The 18,821-nt window shown below is 42.3% G+C and overlaps 1 protein-coding gene across 2 annotated transcripts in view; it reads right to left on the bottom strand.

Moving 5' to 3' along the window:
* Positions 1-18,821, bottom strand: part of FBXO21 (F-box protein 21) — a 49,197-nt gene that overhangs the window by 29,979 nt on the left and 397 nt on the right. For both annotated transcript variants that reach the window (XM_011928708.1, XM_011928707.1), the window contains exons 2-7: positions 17,945-18,080; positions 14,785-14,879; positions 5,790-5,911; positions 2,896-3,042; positions 2,451-2,587; positions 700-836 (exon numbers count right to left, since the gene is read on the bottom strand). In XM_011928708.1, the coding sequence (XP_011784098.1) occupies positions 700-836; positions 2,451-2,587; positions 2,896-3,042; positions 5,790-5,911; positions 14,785-14,879; positions 17,945-18,080 (774 nt within the window). The remainder of the gene's footprint in view (positions 1-699; positions 837-2,450; positions 2,588-2,895; positions 3,043-5,789; positions 5,912-14,784; positions 14,880-17,944; positions 18,081-18,821) is intronic.

The following is an 18,821-nucleotide window of genomic DNA, read 5'->3' on the forward strand; positions in this document are numbered from 1 at the left end:
ATAACTTTTTTCTTTTCCCCTAAATTGTAGATTTAATGAGAATATATTTCCATCTGTCGAACTATTTCTTTCAGAAAAGCTAGACTATAACTAAAAAGGAGCTTTTTGCCCTACAGAGCACTAGGTTTAAAAAAGAACAAAACAGAACTCAGTAACCAGGTCTCTAAAATTCTCATCAGTCACCAACCTTGCCTGAAGGGGAACACGGCCACCCTGTTCAATCTCCCAGGCTTTCTTTCCCTCCCTTCCTCTCTTCCTCTCCCACTCATGTGGGACAAAGGGGGAGATTTTACAGAAGAATAAAAAGAAATAATTTCTTTAAGAACTCTTTGATCTGATCTGCTTTGAAACAAAGGGACTCAGAACCACATAAGACCCTGAAGTCAGAGTCTTATTTTTTAAAACTAAACTTTTTGAGATAACTGTAGATTCACATATGCAGTTTTAATAAATACAGAAAGATCCAGAGTACCATTTTCCCAGTCTCCCCTGATGGTACCATCCTAACTGTTATAGTATAAATAACACAACCAGAATACTGACACTGATACAGCCAGGAAACAAAACAGTTCCATCACCACCCTAGTCCCATTTTTAACCTGTGTGGTAACACCCAACTTGATGTTGAAAATCAGACTGCCTCTCAGCAGAGAGGGATTGAATCTTCAGGACCACAGATAATGAGTCACGGATGCTCACCCTTCTGCGCCTTGGCACCACCTTAGTAAGAAGTGACTTGGGAAGTTGACAGGCTCCAGTGGGACTCCCAACTGCCGAGCAATTGTCAAATAGAGCAGAGACATGCTGATTGGGATTCCTGTTCTGCGAATCAAAACCTAAAGCAGAAAAAATGCTTTTACTTCACTGGGATGAACTATACATTCTCATTCTTTCAATAAACATTCTCATTAGGCACCTATTTTGCATTGGGCATGATGCTCATTTGTGAGGCTTGAGTATTTCACTTCTTTAGGTCAGGGGTCGGTAAACTATAGTCCATGGCAATTCCGGTCCACCGGCTATTTTTGTACAGCTTGTGTAAGAAAAAGTTTTGTTTTTCAATGTTTGAAAAAATAGTTAATACTATTCAAAGACATATGAAAGTAACATGAAATTCGAATTCAATGACCATATATAAAGTTTTGTTGGACACAGCCACACTCAGTTGTTTTTACATTATCTGTGCCTCCTTTTACACCACAGTGGCAGAACTTGGTGGTAAACAACAGAGACCACATGGCCCTCAAAGCTGAAATAATTTTTTTTGTTGTTGTTTTTTTGAGATGGAGTCCCGCTCTGTTGCCCAGACTGGAGTGCAATGGCGCAGTCTCGGCTCACTGCAACCTGCCATGTTCAAGCGATTCTCTTGCCTCTGCCTCACAAGTAGCTGGGATTATAGGCGACCACCACCATGCCTGGCTAATTTTTTTGTATTTTTAGTAGAAAGGGGGTTTCACCATGTTGGCCAGGCTGATCTCGAACTCCTGACCTCAGGTGACCCGCCCACCTTGGCCTCCCAAACTGCTGGGATTGCAGCGTGAGCCACCACACCTGGCCAAAGCTGAAATAAGTTACTGCCTGGCCTTTTATAGGAAAAGATGGTCGAGCCCTGATTTAGGCCCCCCTTCTTCCAGAAAGAATTTAAAACTGTTTCAAGGAAAAGCGTGTACAATATAGCAAAATAAAAGTAGCAGACAGGGCAATAAAATAAATATGAAAATAGAACTAGGCAGAAAGCAAATAAAAAATAAATGTAACAGATGCAAACTTGACACAGCTGGGCCACAGGTTTCCCCAAATGGCTAGAGGCCAGTGCAAAAAGAGGACCCTGATTAGTTCCACAGTTTAGTGTTCATGAGATACAAACTGACCAGAGTCAGAGAATATCTACTTTTAGTCAAAAATCTATCTCAAGGGCTTGCATACGGAGGATACTCCACGAGAAAACAGATAAACTCCACAACAATATCCTTAAAGCAGAAGGAAAAATAAGTTTCACTGAGCACTCAGAGGCGGAAGGCATGGTACTGGCCTTCAAGAATGTACGGTCTATCAGACAGAAGCTTAAAAAAATACATATAGGATGGGCACAGTGGCTCACACCTATAATCCCAGCGCTTTGGGAGGCCAAGGCGGGAGGATCACTTGAGGCCAGGAGTTTGAGACCAGGCTGGGCAACACAGCAAGACCTCATCTGTACAAAAAATAAAAAAAAAATAAAAAAAAATTAGCCGGTATGGTGGCACATAGTCCGAGCTTCTCAGGAGGGTGACGCGGCAGGATCGCTTGAACCCAGGAGCTTGAGGCTGCAGTAAGCTATGATTGCGCCACTGCATTCCAGCCTGAGCAACAGAGCAAGACCCTGTGTCTAAAAAAGAAAATAAAATTACTATACCTATATTACTATAACCATATATTACTATGGTAATATACTATGTACCTATATTTACCTGATGCATATATAAGTTTAGGGCATTATAGTAATCCATTCGATTCCCCTTGAACTTCAGTTGGTCGTAAAGGACATAGTTCATGGCATCCAGCACCTGGCTCTGGAGTTCTATTTCCATTATCATGGATGATTCACCTGAAACACAGAGATCTACTCTGGACCCAAGCACAGATAAGGCTGTGACAGGTGCCCCAAACTACCCACACGATGAAGACATTGGTAATGGCCTAGCAATATTAATCAAGTGCTGCCAATCTAGGAAGCAGAAGACAGTATGTATTTGAACTGTTTTAGGTTCAGCACTTCAACCAGGTAAACACGTGGTCACATCATTTGATCACTTTTTCGTGACATAATGGGAGCACACTAACAAATCTCTCAAATTAACCAATTCCTCTAGATTTTCTTTCGTAAATACAGCTGGATCCAAAGCAATGCCACACCTGCCTTGAAGGCCAAGCTGGGGTGGCGACTGTTTATGCCCCGAAGAGTTTTGCAAACGAGCTCTACGATGCTGTCAATTTGGGCCTGGATGTCTTTGAGGCTGATATCGGAGAGAGGATTGCAGTACTGGTCAATATATACAGCACCTGAAAATGAACAAGAATTACCGAATAAATTCTTACGTTACCCTTTTCTTATTAGTTTGGCATTTTACCCTGGACATCCTGGGACATGGCTCTTTACACCATCCCACTGGATAAGCTTCACGTTTTGGCCACGGACCTTGCTGCTAACACACTGAGAAGGAGCAACAAACATTTTCATAACAAAGTAGCTTACACTTAAAAAAAATAAATACACAAACCAAACTTCTCTCAGAAGTCATGGACTAAAAAACTGCATGGTATGTGGCAGAGTCTCATATTCTATTACAAAGAAAAGTAAATGACATCAAGGAGATCTTTTCAAGCTACTTCTCTCTCCCTAGCTCTTACAGGTTCCAAATCCAACAACTCTGAAAACTTAATGGTATAAGGCAGTTCCTTTAACAAAAAAAAAATTCTGAAAGCCCTCCATGACAGATGTGCCATTTCAATAAATTACACCTCTCAAGGGCGAACAGTAAATGGACTCTGGAGCTAACCCTACTTTCCAATGAGATAACAAATTACGCTCAGGGAACGTACAGCTGAAAAGCTGTACAGAGCACACTGCAGACAATCTCTTAAGAATCACTCCTCTTCACAGTCTTAGGCAATTTTGGAAGCAGAGACTGAAGGGCTAACAGCATCACTTGGGTAAGGACACCGTTACGTGGGAAGCTCTCGAGTCACGTTAAATTCAAGAGATCCCAGACCAGCTCAGAACCTGGACCCCCTTACCAATGCTCCAGAGCTGAAAGCAGTTGAATGAGTGTCAAGACACCTCGACCCCAGTCCCAGTGTTGCCAGCAGCCAGGGACTGGCTCCTGGGCCTCCATGGGCCCCAGCTTCCCTACCTGGAGGCTGAAGCAGTTTATGCTGCACATTTCTGAAGTCTGTTCTTTCCTAATGCTATGATTCTCAGACTTCTTTGACGGCATCAGCATTATTCTAGTCACTCACCAAGGATCAGAACCTTGGAGAGTCAACTGTCATTCACTCAACTACTAAACACTTTCCAATGGCTTCCCAATGCTTATGACATTGATGTGGAAGTTCTTCGAAAATTATAACTTTGTATTTAGAAAATGAAAAAGGAGTATTTGTTTTCATACATAAGCTACAAATATATATATATGTGTGTATATATATATGTATATATATATATATGTGTATATATATATATATATATATACACACTACTCTTAACTGTGAAATAAACAGAAGATAGGATGCTTTTCAACTCCACTATACAAATGAGGGAATTCTAGGGTGGTGAGATGTTTCACTTCCTTTTGGATGATACTAGGTTTTCACACACTTGATAAGCATTTACACTAAGCATTGTGGGGTATACAGTGATCCTAACACGAAGACCACAACACATGAAGCTTAGGGACTAGTTACAGAAACAAAATGTATACACAGGAAACAGAAAAAATACAAGACAGTTTACTATTAAATGCTGCTGTAGCTGTGAGGTGAATAAAATCTCCAAGTAGTCAGTGGAAATTTAATGGAAGTGAGGCTTGAGCTGAATTATGGAGGGGAGTAGGATTTTCAAGAGGGATTATGAGGAGGAGGGATATCATGAATGAGGAAGTGAAGCCAGGTGTATTTGTGGGGCACCAGTCTAGACAATGGCCTGGCTGGAGCAAATGGGACATCCTGGAGAGTACGGAGCATAGGTCTGGACCAGATTATGCAGGGCACTGAAAAGCAGGTAGAGGTTTAATATAAAAGGGAAATCAGTTGTCCACACTGCAGGTTTCACACGCAGTGGTGAAAGCTAGGTTTCTAATTGGGCTGGCACTGATATATTGGCTGACTTGGAGGGAAGAGGGGATAATGTTCATGAAATCAAGTATTACTCAGAAAGCTGTTGCCAGGAGAGGTAGCCATAGACTGCATGAGACTAGTTATAGAAGCCAGCCAGGTGTGGTGGCACTTGAGCACAGGAGTTTGAACCTAGCATAGGTGACATAGCAAGATCCCATCTCTAAAAATAAATACATAATTTTTTTTTTTTTTAAATAGTAACAGAATAGGAACATGACTATGAGATACACTGGAATGCAAAAAAATCAACAATCTGGTAAATCACCAGAAGTAGGGAGTAAAAGTAAATGACCAGTCATATTTATATTTCATAACCATAATGTATGGGAATGTTTGTGTAATATTTTAGGAATTCAAAATCACTTTTAAAAAATGGAAGTCTCACTTTGTTCCTGTTCAACTTAATAAGAACAAGAAGATTCTCCACTCCTTTCTTCTTGCCTGTCCACTCAACTTCTTCCTTCTCACCTTTCATTATGGACAAGCAGACTCACTGATGCCCAAGAACATTCTGTCCTCAATAAACTCCAACCCGAGAGGTTAAGGGATTTACTGAAGGTCACAGGGAGACAAAATTGGATACATTTACCTCTGATTTGGAAATCATGCCTTAAAGCTCAGAAAAATAGGAATTCACTTCATTAGCTAAAGTATCACTCTCACACTTTAAGCCAATGATGCATCTTTAAAAAACACTATTTCTTTAGTGGACTTTGATAAAATCTTAGCTCTAAATTTAATAGTTTGAACTACCTCATTGGTCAGGCCCTATAATCCAATCTGCAGAAGCCCACGAAACATGATTTACTTTTCCACTTCTTCACCACAAGGAACACAACAATTCCCTCTGCTGGTCTTAAAAAATCAGTTACCTATAGAACTGCTACTGTCCACATATATGGGAAAATACCCACCTTCAAGGTATGACTCATAGTCATCTGGCTGCTGAAGAAAGGCCTTAAGATTATTTAAAATTTTCTGTTGCCGCAGGTAGTAAAGAATTTTTTTTGCGTAGTATTTCCAGGTCAAAGCTTTTCTGGAAACAAACAAGTCAGTAAGAATTAAGATTTGAAAATTTTCAGTTATCTATTTTTTACATTACACTAACATACCATGTAGTTTGCTGAACAAGAAAAATATAATTGGTTCATTATCTTATCATAATTATAATGGAAGTAGATAGCAGTCTTTGAATTGTAATATAAATTAGTTGTACTGAAATTGGAGGAACAGTTATCTGTCTGGCTTCAGACATACTTGCCTGTATCTTTGGTAAAAGGAAATGGAAGAGCAGCCTGAAAAAGGAATTGAGCTGGGGGAGGTTCAGAAGATGGGGAGGCATCTAGAACCCTTTGCTGGTCCCCCTCCTTGGGCCACTTGGGCCTGGGCACTCACTGCCACGGTGAGTTGCTCATGGTTTCACATATTATGAAAACTCCTATTTTCCAGACCAGAGTTCTCTCTTGAACTCCAGACTTGTATATCAACTATTATCCATCCACTCTACATCCCGCTTAGAGAGCTGACCACCTTCATCTTTCTTCCCCTCCCAGAGTCACCCTCATCTCAGATCAAGGCATCTCCATCATTCTAGTGAGGCCAAAAACCTGCAAGTCATACTGGATGCCTTGCTTTCTCTCATAAGCCATACTCAAGACCTGTCAGCCAAAGCTATCAGTATTATCTTCAAATCACATCCAAAATGTGCACACTTCCCAATTACTCCCACACGCCACCATCAGCATTTCTCTGTGTTGCAGCAATATCCTCCTACCTCAGCTTCCCGCTTCAGACCTGGCCCCTCCAGTCTACCCTCAATACGGCAGCCACAGCACTCCAGTAACATGTACAGTAATGTCACCCAATCCTCGACTCCAAGTCTCCAGCAGTTTCCCACCTTGCTCCAAGAAAAAGCCCAGTCCTAATGAGGACCTAAAAGGTCTCTTGAACTCTCGCCCCATTACCTCTGACCCCAATTCCTGCCACTCCCCCTCAGTCTGGCCACCCAAGCATTCCAGCTGTTCCTTTACTGTCTGGCGGGTGCTCACCTTAGTGCCCTGTTCCTTCTGCCTGGTACATTCTCCCCGGAGACTGCAGTCTGTTCTCACCTCCTCCTAGGTTTCAACTCAAATGTCCCCTTGAGTAAGGCCCCCTACATTATTTTAAATGGCACCACCTCACCATTCCCCTGCCTTCTTCCCCGATTATATTTCTCTATAGCATTTTTCATTTTCTAATGTAACCAATTTCTTATTTTTCTTAGTGCCTATCTCCCCCACTACAGTATAAGCCCAATGAAGGCAGGGATTTTTTTGTGTGTTGTTCACTGCTGTATCCCTAGTGCCTAGAATAGCGTTTGGCACATAGTAGATGTTCCATAACACTTGTTGAGTGAATAAAATTCTTCACCACATATCCCAAATATATATGGGGATTATAAGAAATAGGAGAGAGACAGTGATGAAACTTATCTGGCTGACATCATGAAGAAACAAACAACTTGCCAATCTTGAGGGAGGTCAATGAAAACCTGCAGAATGATCTATGTTTCATCTACTTTTTAATCTTTGAGCTGTACAACATATCAGTCTAGAAAATTGCGTGAAACGAACAAGTAGCTTAATGAATCATTATAAGACGCGTTCCTGGATCTACCACTCTTGCCAAGACAGAAAATTTTGTGGCCAGCACAGTGGCTCATGCCTGTAATCGCAGCACTTTGGGAGGCCGAGGCGGGCGGATCACGAGGTCAGGAGATCGAGACCATCCTGGCTAACACGGTGACACCCCGTCTCTACTAAAAATACAAAAAATTGGCTGGGCGTGGTGGCGGGCACCTGCAGTCCCAGCTACTCGGGAGGCTGAGGCAGGAGAATGGCGTGAACCCGGGAGGCGGAGCTTGCAGTGAGCCAAGATGGTGCCACTGCACTCCAGCCTGGGCGACAGAGGGAGACTTGTCTGAAAAAAAAAAAAGAAAGAAAAAAGAAAACTTTGCAAACAGCCAAGAAGCCCTCTGGGGCCCCCCTCAACAATAATCACAAACCACACCTCTACGATCATCACTTTCTTGCTTTTCTCTTTAGTACTACCATGAAATATGCATCCCTAAACAGGCGAGTCTGTTTTGATGCCTTTTAAATCTCTTAATCTACAGGATCCTCCTCCATCTTTTTTTCCCCTTGCATTTTATTTGTTGAAGAATCTAGGTTGTTAGACCTGCAGTTTCCCATCATCTGGAATTTGCTGAGTGTACCCACATGATGTAGTTTAACATGTTCTTCTGTCTTCTGATCTCCTGTAAATTGGATGTAGAGGCTACATGAGATACAGATTTCATTAATTTAGCAAGACAACTTCATAGAAGGTAGTGCATTCTCCCATCAGGAGGCAATAATGCCTGGGTGTCTCTTTTGTGATGTCAGCAGCACTGCTACGCAATGTCTTGATCTGTTAATTCATTTGAGGTTACGAAGTGGTGACATTAGAATTCAACCAACCCTTCTTAATTCATTAGCTGTGATACTTCTATAAGGAAAAACCTCCATGGAAAAGGCAGGATAAATGCTGATATCTTCTATTTACAATTTTTCAAAATAATGATGTGGGTTTCTATTTATCCCTCAAAGGTGACCAATTGTTTTTAGTATTATTATGAACTCATAGAGCTAAGCATATTCGATGCATTTCAATCCATTCCTGTTATTATCCACACTGATGCTCAAACTGTCACATCTTTGGCCACTGGAAGCCTCTTCACATTGGTTCCTCAATACTTCCGACATAAAGTAGTGTCAGTTTTCTTACTATCTGGTTAGGTTTCCAGGATGCTCCAGGCTCATCTTTTAAAATCCTTGCACTGGACACAGAACCAGTCTTTCTCCAAAAACCCTGGCTTCTTTTGTGGAAAATGTATCAAGATGACAATCTGGATACCAGGGAAGATCAGTTCCACTAGGTTGGTTATTGTTTCTAGATCTTTTCAGTGGACAGACCTAGGAAGCCTAGTGTTTATGTGCACGTGTGTGTACATGTACATATGCACACGCACTTACATATACCTACATGCATTTAAACATAAAATACCTTTTGAGTTCATACTGACACTTCTAATTCAAAAATATACGGCTCTGACCTTCTATCTTATGTCTTCTTTATTCCAGGAGAATTCTGCTGCTCCAGGATATCACAGGTGATAAAATTAGAATATCACATTGTTATTCATTTACTTCATTCCACAGCTCTCTCTCATACACACACACCAGCCCTCAGAATAACAAGACTAATGTTCTTATCACTTTTGAGACGGAGTCTCGCTCTGTCGCCAGGCTGCAGTGCAGTGGTGCGATCTCGGCTCACTGCAATCTCCATCTGCCGGGTTCAAGCTATTCTCCTGCCTCAGCCTCCCAAGTAGCTGGGATTACAGGCGGTGTCACCCCACCAAGCTAATTTTTTTTTTTAAGTATTTTAGTAAAGACGGGGTTTCACCACGTTGGCAGGGATGGTCTCAATCTCTTGACCTCATGATCTGCCCACCTCAGCCGCCCAAAGTGCTGGGATTACTCATCACTTTTATGATTACTGAAAACAGGTAAATAATTTGCATATGTTCTCCCCCACTGTCCATTCATTTAAAAAGATGCATTGTATTTATACTGACATGTCTTACAGACAGTACACATGGAATACTTTCTTCCCTAGAACCCTCATTTGAATTTAAATCGACAAATACATATTTAGTGCTCACTGTCCGTGTTTTTCTGTTTTCTCTTTTTTTTTTTTGTGGGGGGTGAGGGGAGTGGTTTTTGGTCATTTGAAATTCATTTTCCAGGAGATTTCTCAGGAAGGACTGAAAAGTCACTGAATTCTTGTAAGTTGTTAAGTTTGTGTGTAGTCTTCATATCTGGAAGTCAGTTTGGCTGGATATAAAAATCCTTGGCTGACATTTTCCTTAGATCATTGAGCATCTTAAATAAGTTATTTTTTCCTTTGGCATAAAAAATTCTGTTGAAAAGTCTGATGATATTCTCATTTTCTTTTCCTTATAAACGACTTTATCTTTTTTGCTTGGATGCTCAAAGGACTTTCCTGTCTTTAAAATCCAGTAATTTTACTAAAATATGTCTCAGTATTGGTCATTCTGGGACACTTTTCTTGGGTACAATGTATGCATTTATTTATCTATCTATCTATCTAATCCATCTATCTATTTATTTGAGACTGAATCTCACTTTGTCACCTAGGGTGGGGTGCAGTGGCACAATCTCAGCTCACTGCAACCTCCGCCTCCCAGGTTCAAGCAATTCTCTTGCTTCAGCCTCTTGAGTAGCTGGGATTACAGGCATGCACCCCCATGCCCGGCTAATTTTTTGTATTTTCAGTAGAGACGAGGTTTCTCCACGTTGGCCACACTGGTCTCAAACTCCGGACCTCAGGTGATCTGCCCGCCTCAGCCTCCCAAAGTGCTGGGACTCCAGGTATGAGCCAGCACGCCTGGCTCAGTGTATGCCCTTTTACTATGCTGTTTCTAATCTTTATTGTAGGGCATCCTCTTTTTTAAGACCACATAGCACATCATAAACACAAACTGATTTCCAACTGATGCTTTAGTATTTATGGAAACTACACTTTTTCCTTCCCATGCTTTCCATATCCAAACCACAAGCATTTGCCAGGAATGAATACAAATAGGGTCTTCCATGGAAACTGATATCCCAAAATATTTTTAAATGTGGGGTATTCTATCATTTAAAAACAACCTTATTTGTTTGTTGGCTCGCACTTATAGTCCTAGCACTTTGGAAGGCCAAGGTGGGAGGATCACTTGAAGCCAAGAGTTCAAGACCAGCCTGGGCAACATAGTAAGACACTGTCTCTACCAAATAAAAATTAGCCAGGCATGATGGCACATGCCTATACTCCTAGCTACTCAGGAGGCTGAGGCCAGAGGATCCCTTGAACCCAGGAGTTCAAGGTTACAGTGAGCCATGATTGCACCACTGTACTCCAGCCTAGGCAACAGGATGAAACCCTGTCTCAAAAAATAAACAGGGCTGGGCATGGTGGCTCACACCTGTAATCCCAGCACATTGGGAGGCCAAAGCAAAAGGATCCTTTTTTTTTTTGGGACCGAGTCTGTCGCCCAGGCTGGAGTGCAGCGGTGCAATCTTGGCTTACTGCAACCTCAGCCTCCCGAGTTCAAGCACTTCTCCTGTCTCAGCCTCCCGAGTAGCCAGGATCACTGACCTCAAGTCATCAACCCGCCTCAGCCTCCCAAAATGCGGTGATTACAGGTATGAGCCACCATGCCTGGCCGGGAAGATCTCTTGAGGCCAGGAGTTTAATACCTGCCTGGGCAACAAAGCAAGACTCCATCTATACAAAAAATAGAAAAAATTAGCCAGGTGTAATGGGAAGTGCCTGTAGTCCTAACTACTCGGGAGGCTAAGGCAGGATGATCACTTGAGCCCAAGGGTTTGATTCTGCAGTAAGCTATGATTGCATCATGGCATTCCAGCCTGGGTGACGGAGTGAGACTGTTTCTAAAACAAACAATCCTTTTTTAAGGTCAAAATATATGTGTTGGGCCAAGGGGTAACCTATTCGTATTTATTTCTAAAAAGACTATAATGTATGTCTTTACTGGCTATGCATTTTCATCATTTTTGGGAATCTGATACGTAAAATGGCAGTACTTCATTGTTGTTTAACACTTTTTTTTTTTTTTGAGATGGAGTTTCACTCTTGTCACCCAGGCTGGAATGCAATGGTGTGATCTCAGCTCACTGCAACCTCCACCTCCCGCGCCTCCCGGGTTCGAGCAATTCTCCTGCCTAAGCCTCTCGAGTAGCTGGGATTATTGGTGCCTGCTATCAAGTCTGCCTAATTTTTGTATTTTTCTGTAGAGACAAGGTTTCACCACGTTGGCCAGGCTGGTCTCCAACTCCTGACCTCAGATGCTCCACGGACTTGGCTTCCCAAAGTGCTGGGATTACAGGCATGAGCCACTGCACCCGGCCTATTTAATACTTTTTGAATAGAGCGTTAAAGGGTTTTTTCCATGATTGTTAGCCATTAGGATTTGTTCTTCTGTGAATGCCATCCTCCTAACCTTTGTATGTTTTTCAGTATCTCGAGTTCTATTGACTTTATTCATGGTCTCTTGGCCATATAGAAGTGTCTGCTCGTTCACCGCCTCCGCATTGTCATTCTTGGTTAAGGTGGTTTCCCTAGACTACATGAAGTCCCCTATTTTCTTAAGGAATGTTCACTGTGATCACTTAAAAATTTCAGTTGTTTAATCCTTTGGAAAAATGTTTGTGTATGATGCACGTTTTCCTTTCTTCCAGATGGATATTCAGTTATGTCCAGTACCATTTCTTTAAAAATCCATTTTTTTCCCTCTGAGTTTCAATATATTAAATTATCTTTTATTCTGGGATGCATTTGTCAATTATCCTCTGCTACTGACGCAGCTATTTTTATTGAATTACTGTGCTGTCTGGATTACAAGTAGCTTTCTAAGATGGCCTAATATCTAGTGATGCCAGTTTCCCATTATGATTACTAAAAGATTGTTTTTTGGCTCTTCTTGTGAATTTAGTCTTCTGTATATATTTTATGACATCTAAATGAAAGAAAAGAAAAAAGCAAAACAACTGCCCCCCGCTCACCACCTCCCAAAAAAAGACTTTGTTTGAATCCTAATTGGAATGAAACTAGGTTTATATATTAATTTGGGGAGAACTGACATTTTTTGTGATAGTAAGTCTTCACATTCCAGGACATGCTATCTATTTTATGTCTTTCAATAACAACCTCTAGTCTGAACTGGGAAACCCATTCCCAAGACTACTGCCTAGAAACATCACTCCTCACAGTGACACAAAATGGAAAAAAAAAGTGGTTGTCCATCTATAGGAAAATCATGTAGGTCGGGCACAGTGGCTCACGCCCATTATCTTAGCACTTTGAGAGGCCGAGACCGGCAGATCACCTGATATCAGGAGTTTGAGACCAGCCTGACCAACATGGTGAAACACTGTCTCTACTAAAAATACAAAATTAGCCGGGTGTGGTGGCGGGCACCTGTAATCCCAGCTACTCGGGAGGCTGAAGCAGGAGAATCTCTTCGACCCAGGAGGCAGAGGTTGCCAAGATCATGCCACTACACTCTAGCCTGGGCAACAAGAGTGAAATTCCATCTCAAAAAAATAAAAATAAAAATAAGTAAATAAATTATGTAACGTACCACAGAAGAGTAAGTAGACATTAACAAAAGTGATTTTGATGTTTTACCCATTGAAGGGGATGGATTTCCATAAGGTACTGTTGAATGAGAAAAAACAATATAGAAAAGTACCTATTATGTGATCCCAATTTTGTGCAATAACGGTCCCTTCCCATACTCATCACTGTCTGCCAGCATGAAGAATGCAACCTGGGCTGTTATCAAGAACTACAGAGGTGGGGGCAGGAAAGGCCAATGTAAACAGAGGGAATAGGGAGGAAAAAGGAAACAGCATAAATAAGAAAAAAACCCAGTCTGTACTAAACATCAAACCAAAACAACCAACAAAGTATGTATGAGGTCCCATTGTATTTAAAAGTACATATGCACATTAAAAAAACACAAGTCAGCTTTTATTTTTAAGACTGCACAATACTGACTACTAGATCATACTTCAATTCATTTATAGATAAACCAAAATAGAAATGGAAAAATGACCTCTGCATCTGAACTCATCCAAGGCCTAGAATAGTGACACATCTTACCTCTACCCACAGTTGTTCCACTGATAGATATTTCTCTCTCCTAAATCCCCTTTAAAAAAACAACAGAAATATTTTATGCCTTGTTTGTGAGATATTTCACAAAGATTCCTTTTAAGGAAGATGTTAAACTAGCATTCTTATCTTCCATCACTAGAAAGTTTTCAGAACTTTCAGAGCAGAAAGTCTTTTCCACAGGCAAGTTAGGCTGGAAGCCCAGTCATCTTTCAGGTAAAAACTGGAAATTAACCTTCACAGCAGAAAATAAAAGGCATATGAAATTTTAAGCAATAACCAAGAAATAAGGGGTTCTTCTTGATCAAGTGAGTCCCTAAGTACACAGTTTTCTGACTGGAAGATAAAAGAAAGGCTCACCCAAAGACCTACAGTGTTCAAAGACCAAAGTAAGATTATTTTGTACTACAATTCAGAAATTGTAAAAAATCATCCATTAAATTAAGACATGCCTAAGAAATTATCATTTTTAAATTAAAAGATTCAATTCATGATAGGCAAATTTGGTAGTAAGTGGAAAGGTAATAATGAAGGAAGGATGATTTCTATTACCAGAAGGTTTCTCTTTTTTTGAGATGAAGTCTCGCTCTTGTCCCCCAGTCTGGAGTGCAATGACACAATCTCGGCTCACTGCAACCTCCGCCTCCTGGGTTCAAGTGATTCTCCTGCTTCAGCCTCCCGAGTAGCTGGGATTACAGGTGCATACCACCATACCCAGTTAATTTTTTGTATGTTTTTAAGTAGAGATGGGGTTTCACCATGTTGGCCAGGCTGGTCTCGAACTCCTGACCTCAGAGGATCCACCCACTTCGGCCTCCCAAAGTGCTCGGATTACAGGCGTGAGCCACCGTGCCCGGCCTATTACCAGAAGGTTTCTAAACAACACCCACAGTAGAGCTAAACATTAATTCCATTTTCTTTCCAAAAGGATTTTTGTAAGGTTTCTTTGTATGTCAATTGTCTTAGTGTATCTACCTAATATACACAAAACTTTTCAAAACTATAACTATGACCAGGCATGAAATATTTGGAATCACATGTTCCAGGGTTTAGCCACACAGAAATTACAGCAATTTATTCTGGACTTATTAAAACAAACAAATCCCTGCTAAAGCTATGGCTTACCTTCCTTCCATATTTAGGATACACACCAGTTCATCCTCAAAAAAAATCTCTGGTCCTTCAAGGTTCTCAATGTCACTGAAGCCATTACAAGGAACCTATGAAGAAGACACATACAAGTAGGCCTCAATTATGAGTATTGATGCAACTGTCACTCTCACAAATTTGAGCTGAAATAAAGATGCCCACTACTAAAGACAGTGCTAACAGTTATTCTACACTACCTTGCACTACCAGTCATGGGTAGAAAATAACATAAAGTAACAATAATTTACTGAGATCTTCTTGTTATTTGCAATCAATTATGTTTTCATAGATTGAAATTTCTGAAACTGACAACTCAGAGTTCTAATGTAAAGAAAACTAGCTCTGGCCGGGCACAGTGGTTCCTGACTGTAATCCCAGAACTTTGGGAGGCCAGGGCAGGCGGATAACCTGAGGTAAGGAGTTTGACACCAGCCTGATCAACATGGTGAAACCCTGTCTCTACTAAAAATACAAAATTAGCCAGGCATGCCTGTAATCCCAGCTACTTGGGAGGCTGAGGCAGAAGAATCACTTGAACCCGGGAGGCAGAGGTTACAGTGAGCCGAGATCGCACCATTGCACTCCAGCCTGGGCAACAAGAATGAAACTCCGTCTGAAAAAAAAAAAAAAGCAGCAGCAGCAGCCGGGTGCGGTGGCTCATGCCTGTAATCCCAGCACTTTGGGAGGGCGAGGCAGGCAGATCACCTGAGATCGGGAGTTCAAGACCAGCCTGACCAACATGGAGGAAACCCTTTCTCTACTAAAAATACAAAATTAGACAGGCATGGTGGCGCATGTCTGTAATCCCAGCCACTTGGGAGGCTGAGGCAGGAGAATCGCTTGAACCCAGGAGGCAGAGGCTGCAGTGAGTTGAGATCGTGCCACTGCACTCCAGCCTGAACAAGGACTAGAACTACAAAATCTCCTAATGACTACTTCACATAGTCTATGCTGTACTCAACTAAGAGAAAAGGGCCCAGGAGGTAAGCCTGGGAGATCAGGCAGCTCCTGTAATCCACTGGGCATGCTTTCTCCTCTGTAAATTCAGGTGTAAATGGCTTTAAGGTCTTCTCAGTTAAGGCCTGGCATGGCGGCTCACGCCTGTAATCCCAGCACTTTGGGAGGCTGAAGTGGGCGGATCACCTGAGGTCAGGAGTTCGAGACCAGCCTGACCAACATGGAGAAACCCAGTCTCTACTAAAAATACAAAATTAGCCAGGTGTAGTGGTGCACGCCAGTAATCCCAGCTACTCGGGAGGCTGAGGCAGGAGAATCACTTGAACCCGGGAGGCAGAGGTTGCAGTGAGCCGAGATCACGCCATTGCACTCCAGCCTGGGCAACAAGAGTGAAACTCCGTCTCAAAAAAAAAAAACAAAAAACAACTTCTCAGTTTAAAATTCTATGGCTTCTCTCAGTTTTCTTTTTGCAAGTAGCCAGAACATTTCAGGTCAACCTGTGTGCGTTCCGAGAACACAGGAACACCAAGATCCTGGGCCAAAGCAATCACCCACCCACAGATTAATGTTAAGTATGCTCCCGCTGTGTTCAAAGTCCTTGACATACTTCTAATTAAGCAGTGGTACAGGGAAAGGGGGAGCTGAGGAAAAAACACAACAATCCATCATTATTATACAGAGGCACAGACTGTTCAAAACATACACAAAACCAGCTGGACGAGAGGAGGTTGCAGGCTCATAGTCCATGACCAATTGCACCAAACATAGCTAGTACCAAAATCTATGTATGTGCAAACACATTCAGATCAGCATTTACAATTTTTGATTACGAATGCTTTTAGCCAGGGCATGGCTTCTCCAAAGTAGAATACAAATTCTGTTTATTCTAACGCTAATAAATATTTATAGAAACCAGTTACACTAAGGAACGTCTATTTGTATTCTCCATAGGGGAAAACATTCAAATTTGTCCAAAGTTCAAATTTTCCCTTTCAAAACTTGAAAAGCCTTGAAAACATTTCAAATTATGAACTCCATTAACTAACAGTAAATAAAATTAGAGAATCCAAAGGAGTCTTTAGTAAAACAAAAAAGAGAAATAAATCAGATTGGCTCTATTTCTAGAACCCCAACCAGAAATAAATAATCTAATAGTTTGTTGAACTCAAAACATTAGTGTGGATTATTTTCCAGAGTTACAAAAAGGGATGAGAAGATACAGAAACTTCCGTGAGGCCAGGCATGGTGGCTCATGCCTATAATCCCAACACTTTGGTTTGCCGAGGCCGGCAGATCACTTGAGGCCAGGAGTTCAAGACCAGCCTGACCAACATGGTGAAACCCCATCTCTACTAAAAATACAAGAAGTATCCAGGTATGGTGGCGCATGTCTGTAGTCCTGGCTACTAGGGAGACTGAGATATGAGAATTGCTTGAGCCCAGGAGCAGGAGGTTGCAGTAAGCTGAGACTGTGCCACTGCACTCCAGCCAGGGAGACAAAGCAAGACTCTGTCTCAAAAAAAGAAAAAAGAAACTTCCATGAGACATTTTGAAGAAAGAAAGAAAAAAAAAACCCAAAAAACCCACCATGTATTTCAGCAATATTAAAAAAAAAAAAAACAAAAACTTTTCAGGGATAATGAATGAAAGACAATTTATTTCAGGGAGTAACAACTCTGATTTGTAGGAAGCTTTTAATCCTCTGTTACCTTAACAAATAATGCAGTTCACTACTGGGTAGAACCTGCAAAGCCAGAGAGAAGAACCACATTAATTTCGTCAACCCTTCTGGGAAAACAACCGGGAGAAATTTATAGTGTTCAATCATTGATGATTCCCCAAATAACGTAGGGGTTGCAAAAAAAATCCGTTGAACTCACTTGAGAAATAATGCTGATCTGGCCTCCGTCTACATTGTGTTGCGTGGGTCCCTCCCTGCTCCCTCCACCCCCATTCTCTCTCTGGCTTTAGAAAAGTAAAGCTGGCACAGACAAATGGCTTCGTGTTGTTGGAATAGGAGGAAAAGGACACAATGACTCTTGCAGCCATCTAAGCGAGTAAGGGATTGTGAGAGCATTGAAAAGGGAGATACGAAAAAGAGCTGGATGAGCTCATGCCTGCAGACCCAGACACATACACCAGCAGGCCAAAGCTTAGGGCCACATCAACAGATCCTTACGTGCTCTGAAAAGAACCTCTTTGAGAACGAGGCTACAATCTTCCGCGCTTCTAACCCAGCTTTTTGCCGAACTTTATACTCTTCCAACCAATTGACGTAGTCGGTGGGGCTGTAGTGTTTCATAAGGGAAGGCCACCTACGAGGAGAGAAACACCCCCTCAGCTTTACAGAGACTCAAAGGCAGGGGGCCACGAATCCAAGGCAGCCTTGGAAACAGGGACAGCAGTGGGGTCCAGTGGTAAGAGGGACCCCGGCGAGGGACCTAGTTCAAAACCCCACCGGCATTCACTCACTCACTCCCGGTGTGACCTTGGCGTAGCGGCATGAATGATGTCTCCATTCCCCATCTCTAAAATGGGGACAGTTGTAATAACAACAATAATAATAATGACAATGACAGCGAGAATTCATTGAGCGCCTCCTAGGAGCCGGGGCCCTGCGTGCGTGCCTCCCGCACATCATCTAATTTAATAACCACGGTGAAAGGTCTAATGATCACCACCACTCAAAGTCCATGAACGAGACTCAAAAAAAGGGAAGTCGCTCCCCCCAAGGTCACAGAGGGAGTGTGCAGGGCCAGATTTCATCCCGGGGCCACGCTGAAATCTGTGCCGTCCACAATCAGCCCGGGGATGCTGCGCCCGCCCGATCGATGCATCACTGGGTCCATGTAAACATTTCAGCCCGGAGTCGGGCACAAAAGAAGCGCGCAAAAGGGACCAGCCGCGCCGCCGCCAGCGTCACCCTTGACCGAGGGCCCGGCTGCGAGGCGCTCACAGATGCGCCATTTGGGGACCCAGGGGTCCGCCTGGCGTGGCCCCGCAGGGTCCGGGGCCTGGAGGCCTTTGTCTGTCTGTCCGCGGGAAGGGGTCCGGGG

This window comes from Colobus angolensis, unplaced genomic scaffold, assembly GCF_000951035.1.
Source record: "Colobus angolensis palliatus isolate OR3802 unplaced genomic scaffold, Cang.pa_1.0 Scaffold79, whole genome shotgun sequence".
In the NCBI taxonomy this organism is placed as follows: domain Eukaryota; kingdom Metazoa; phylum Chordata; class Mammalia; order Primates; family Cercopithecidae; genus Colobus; species Colobus angolensis.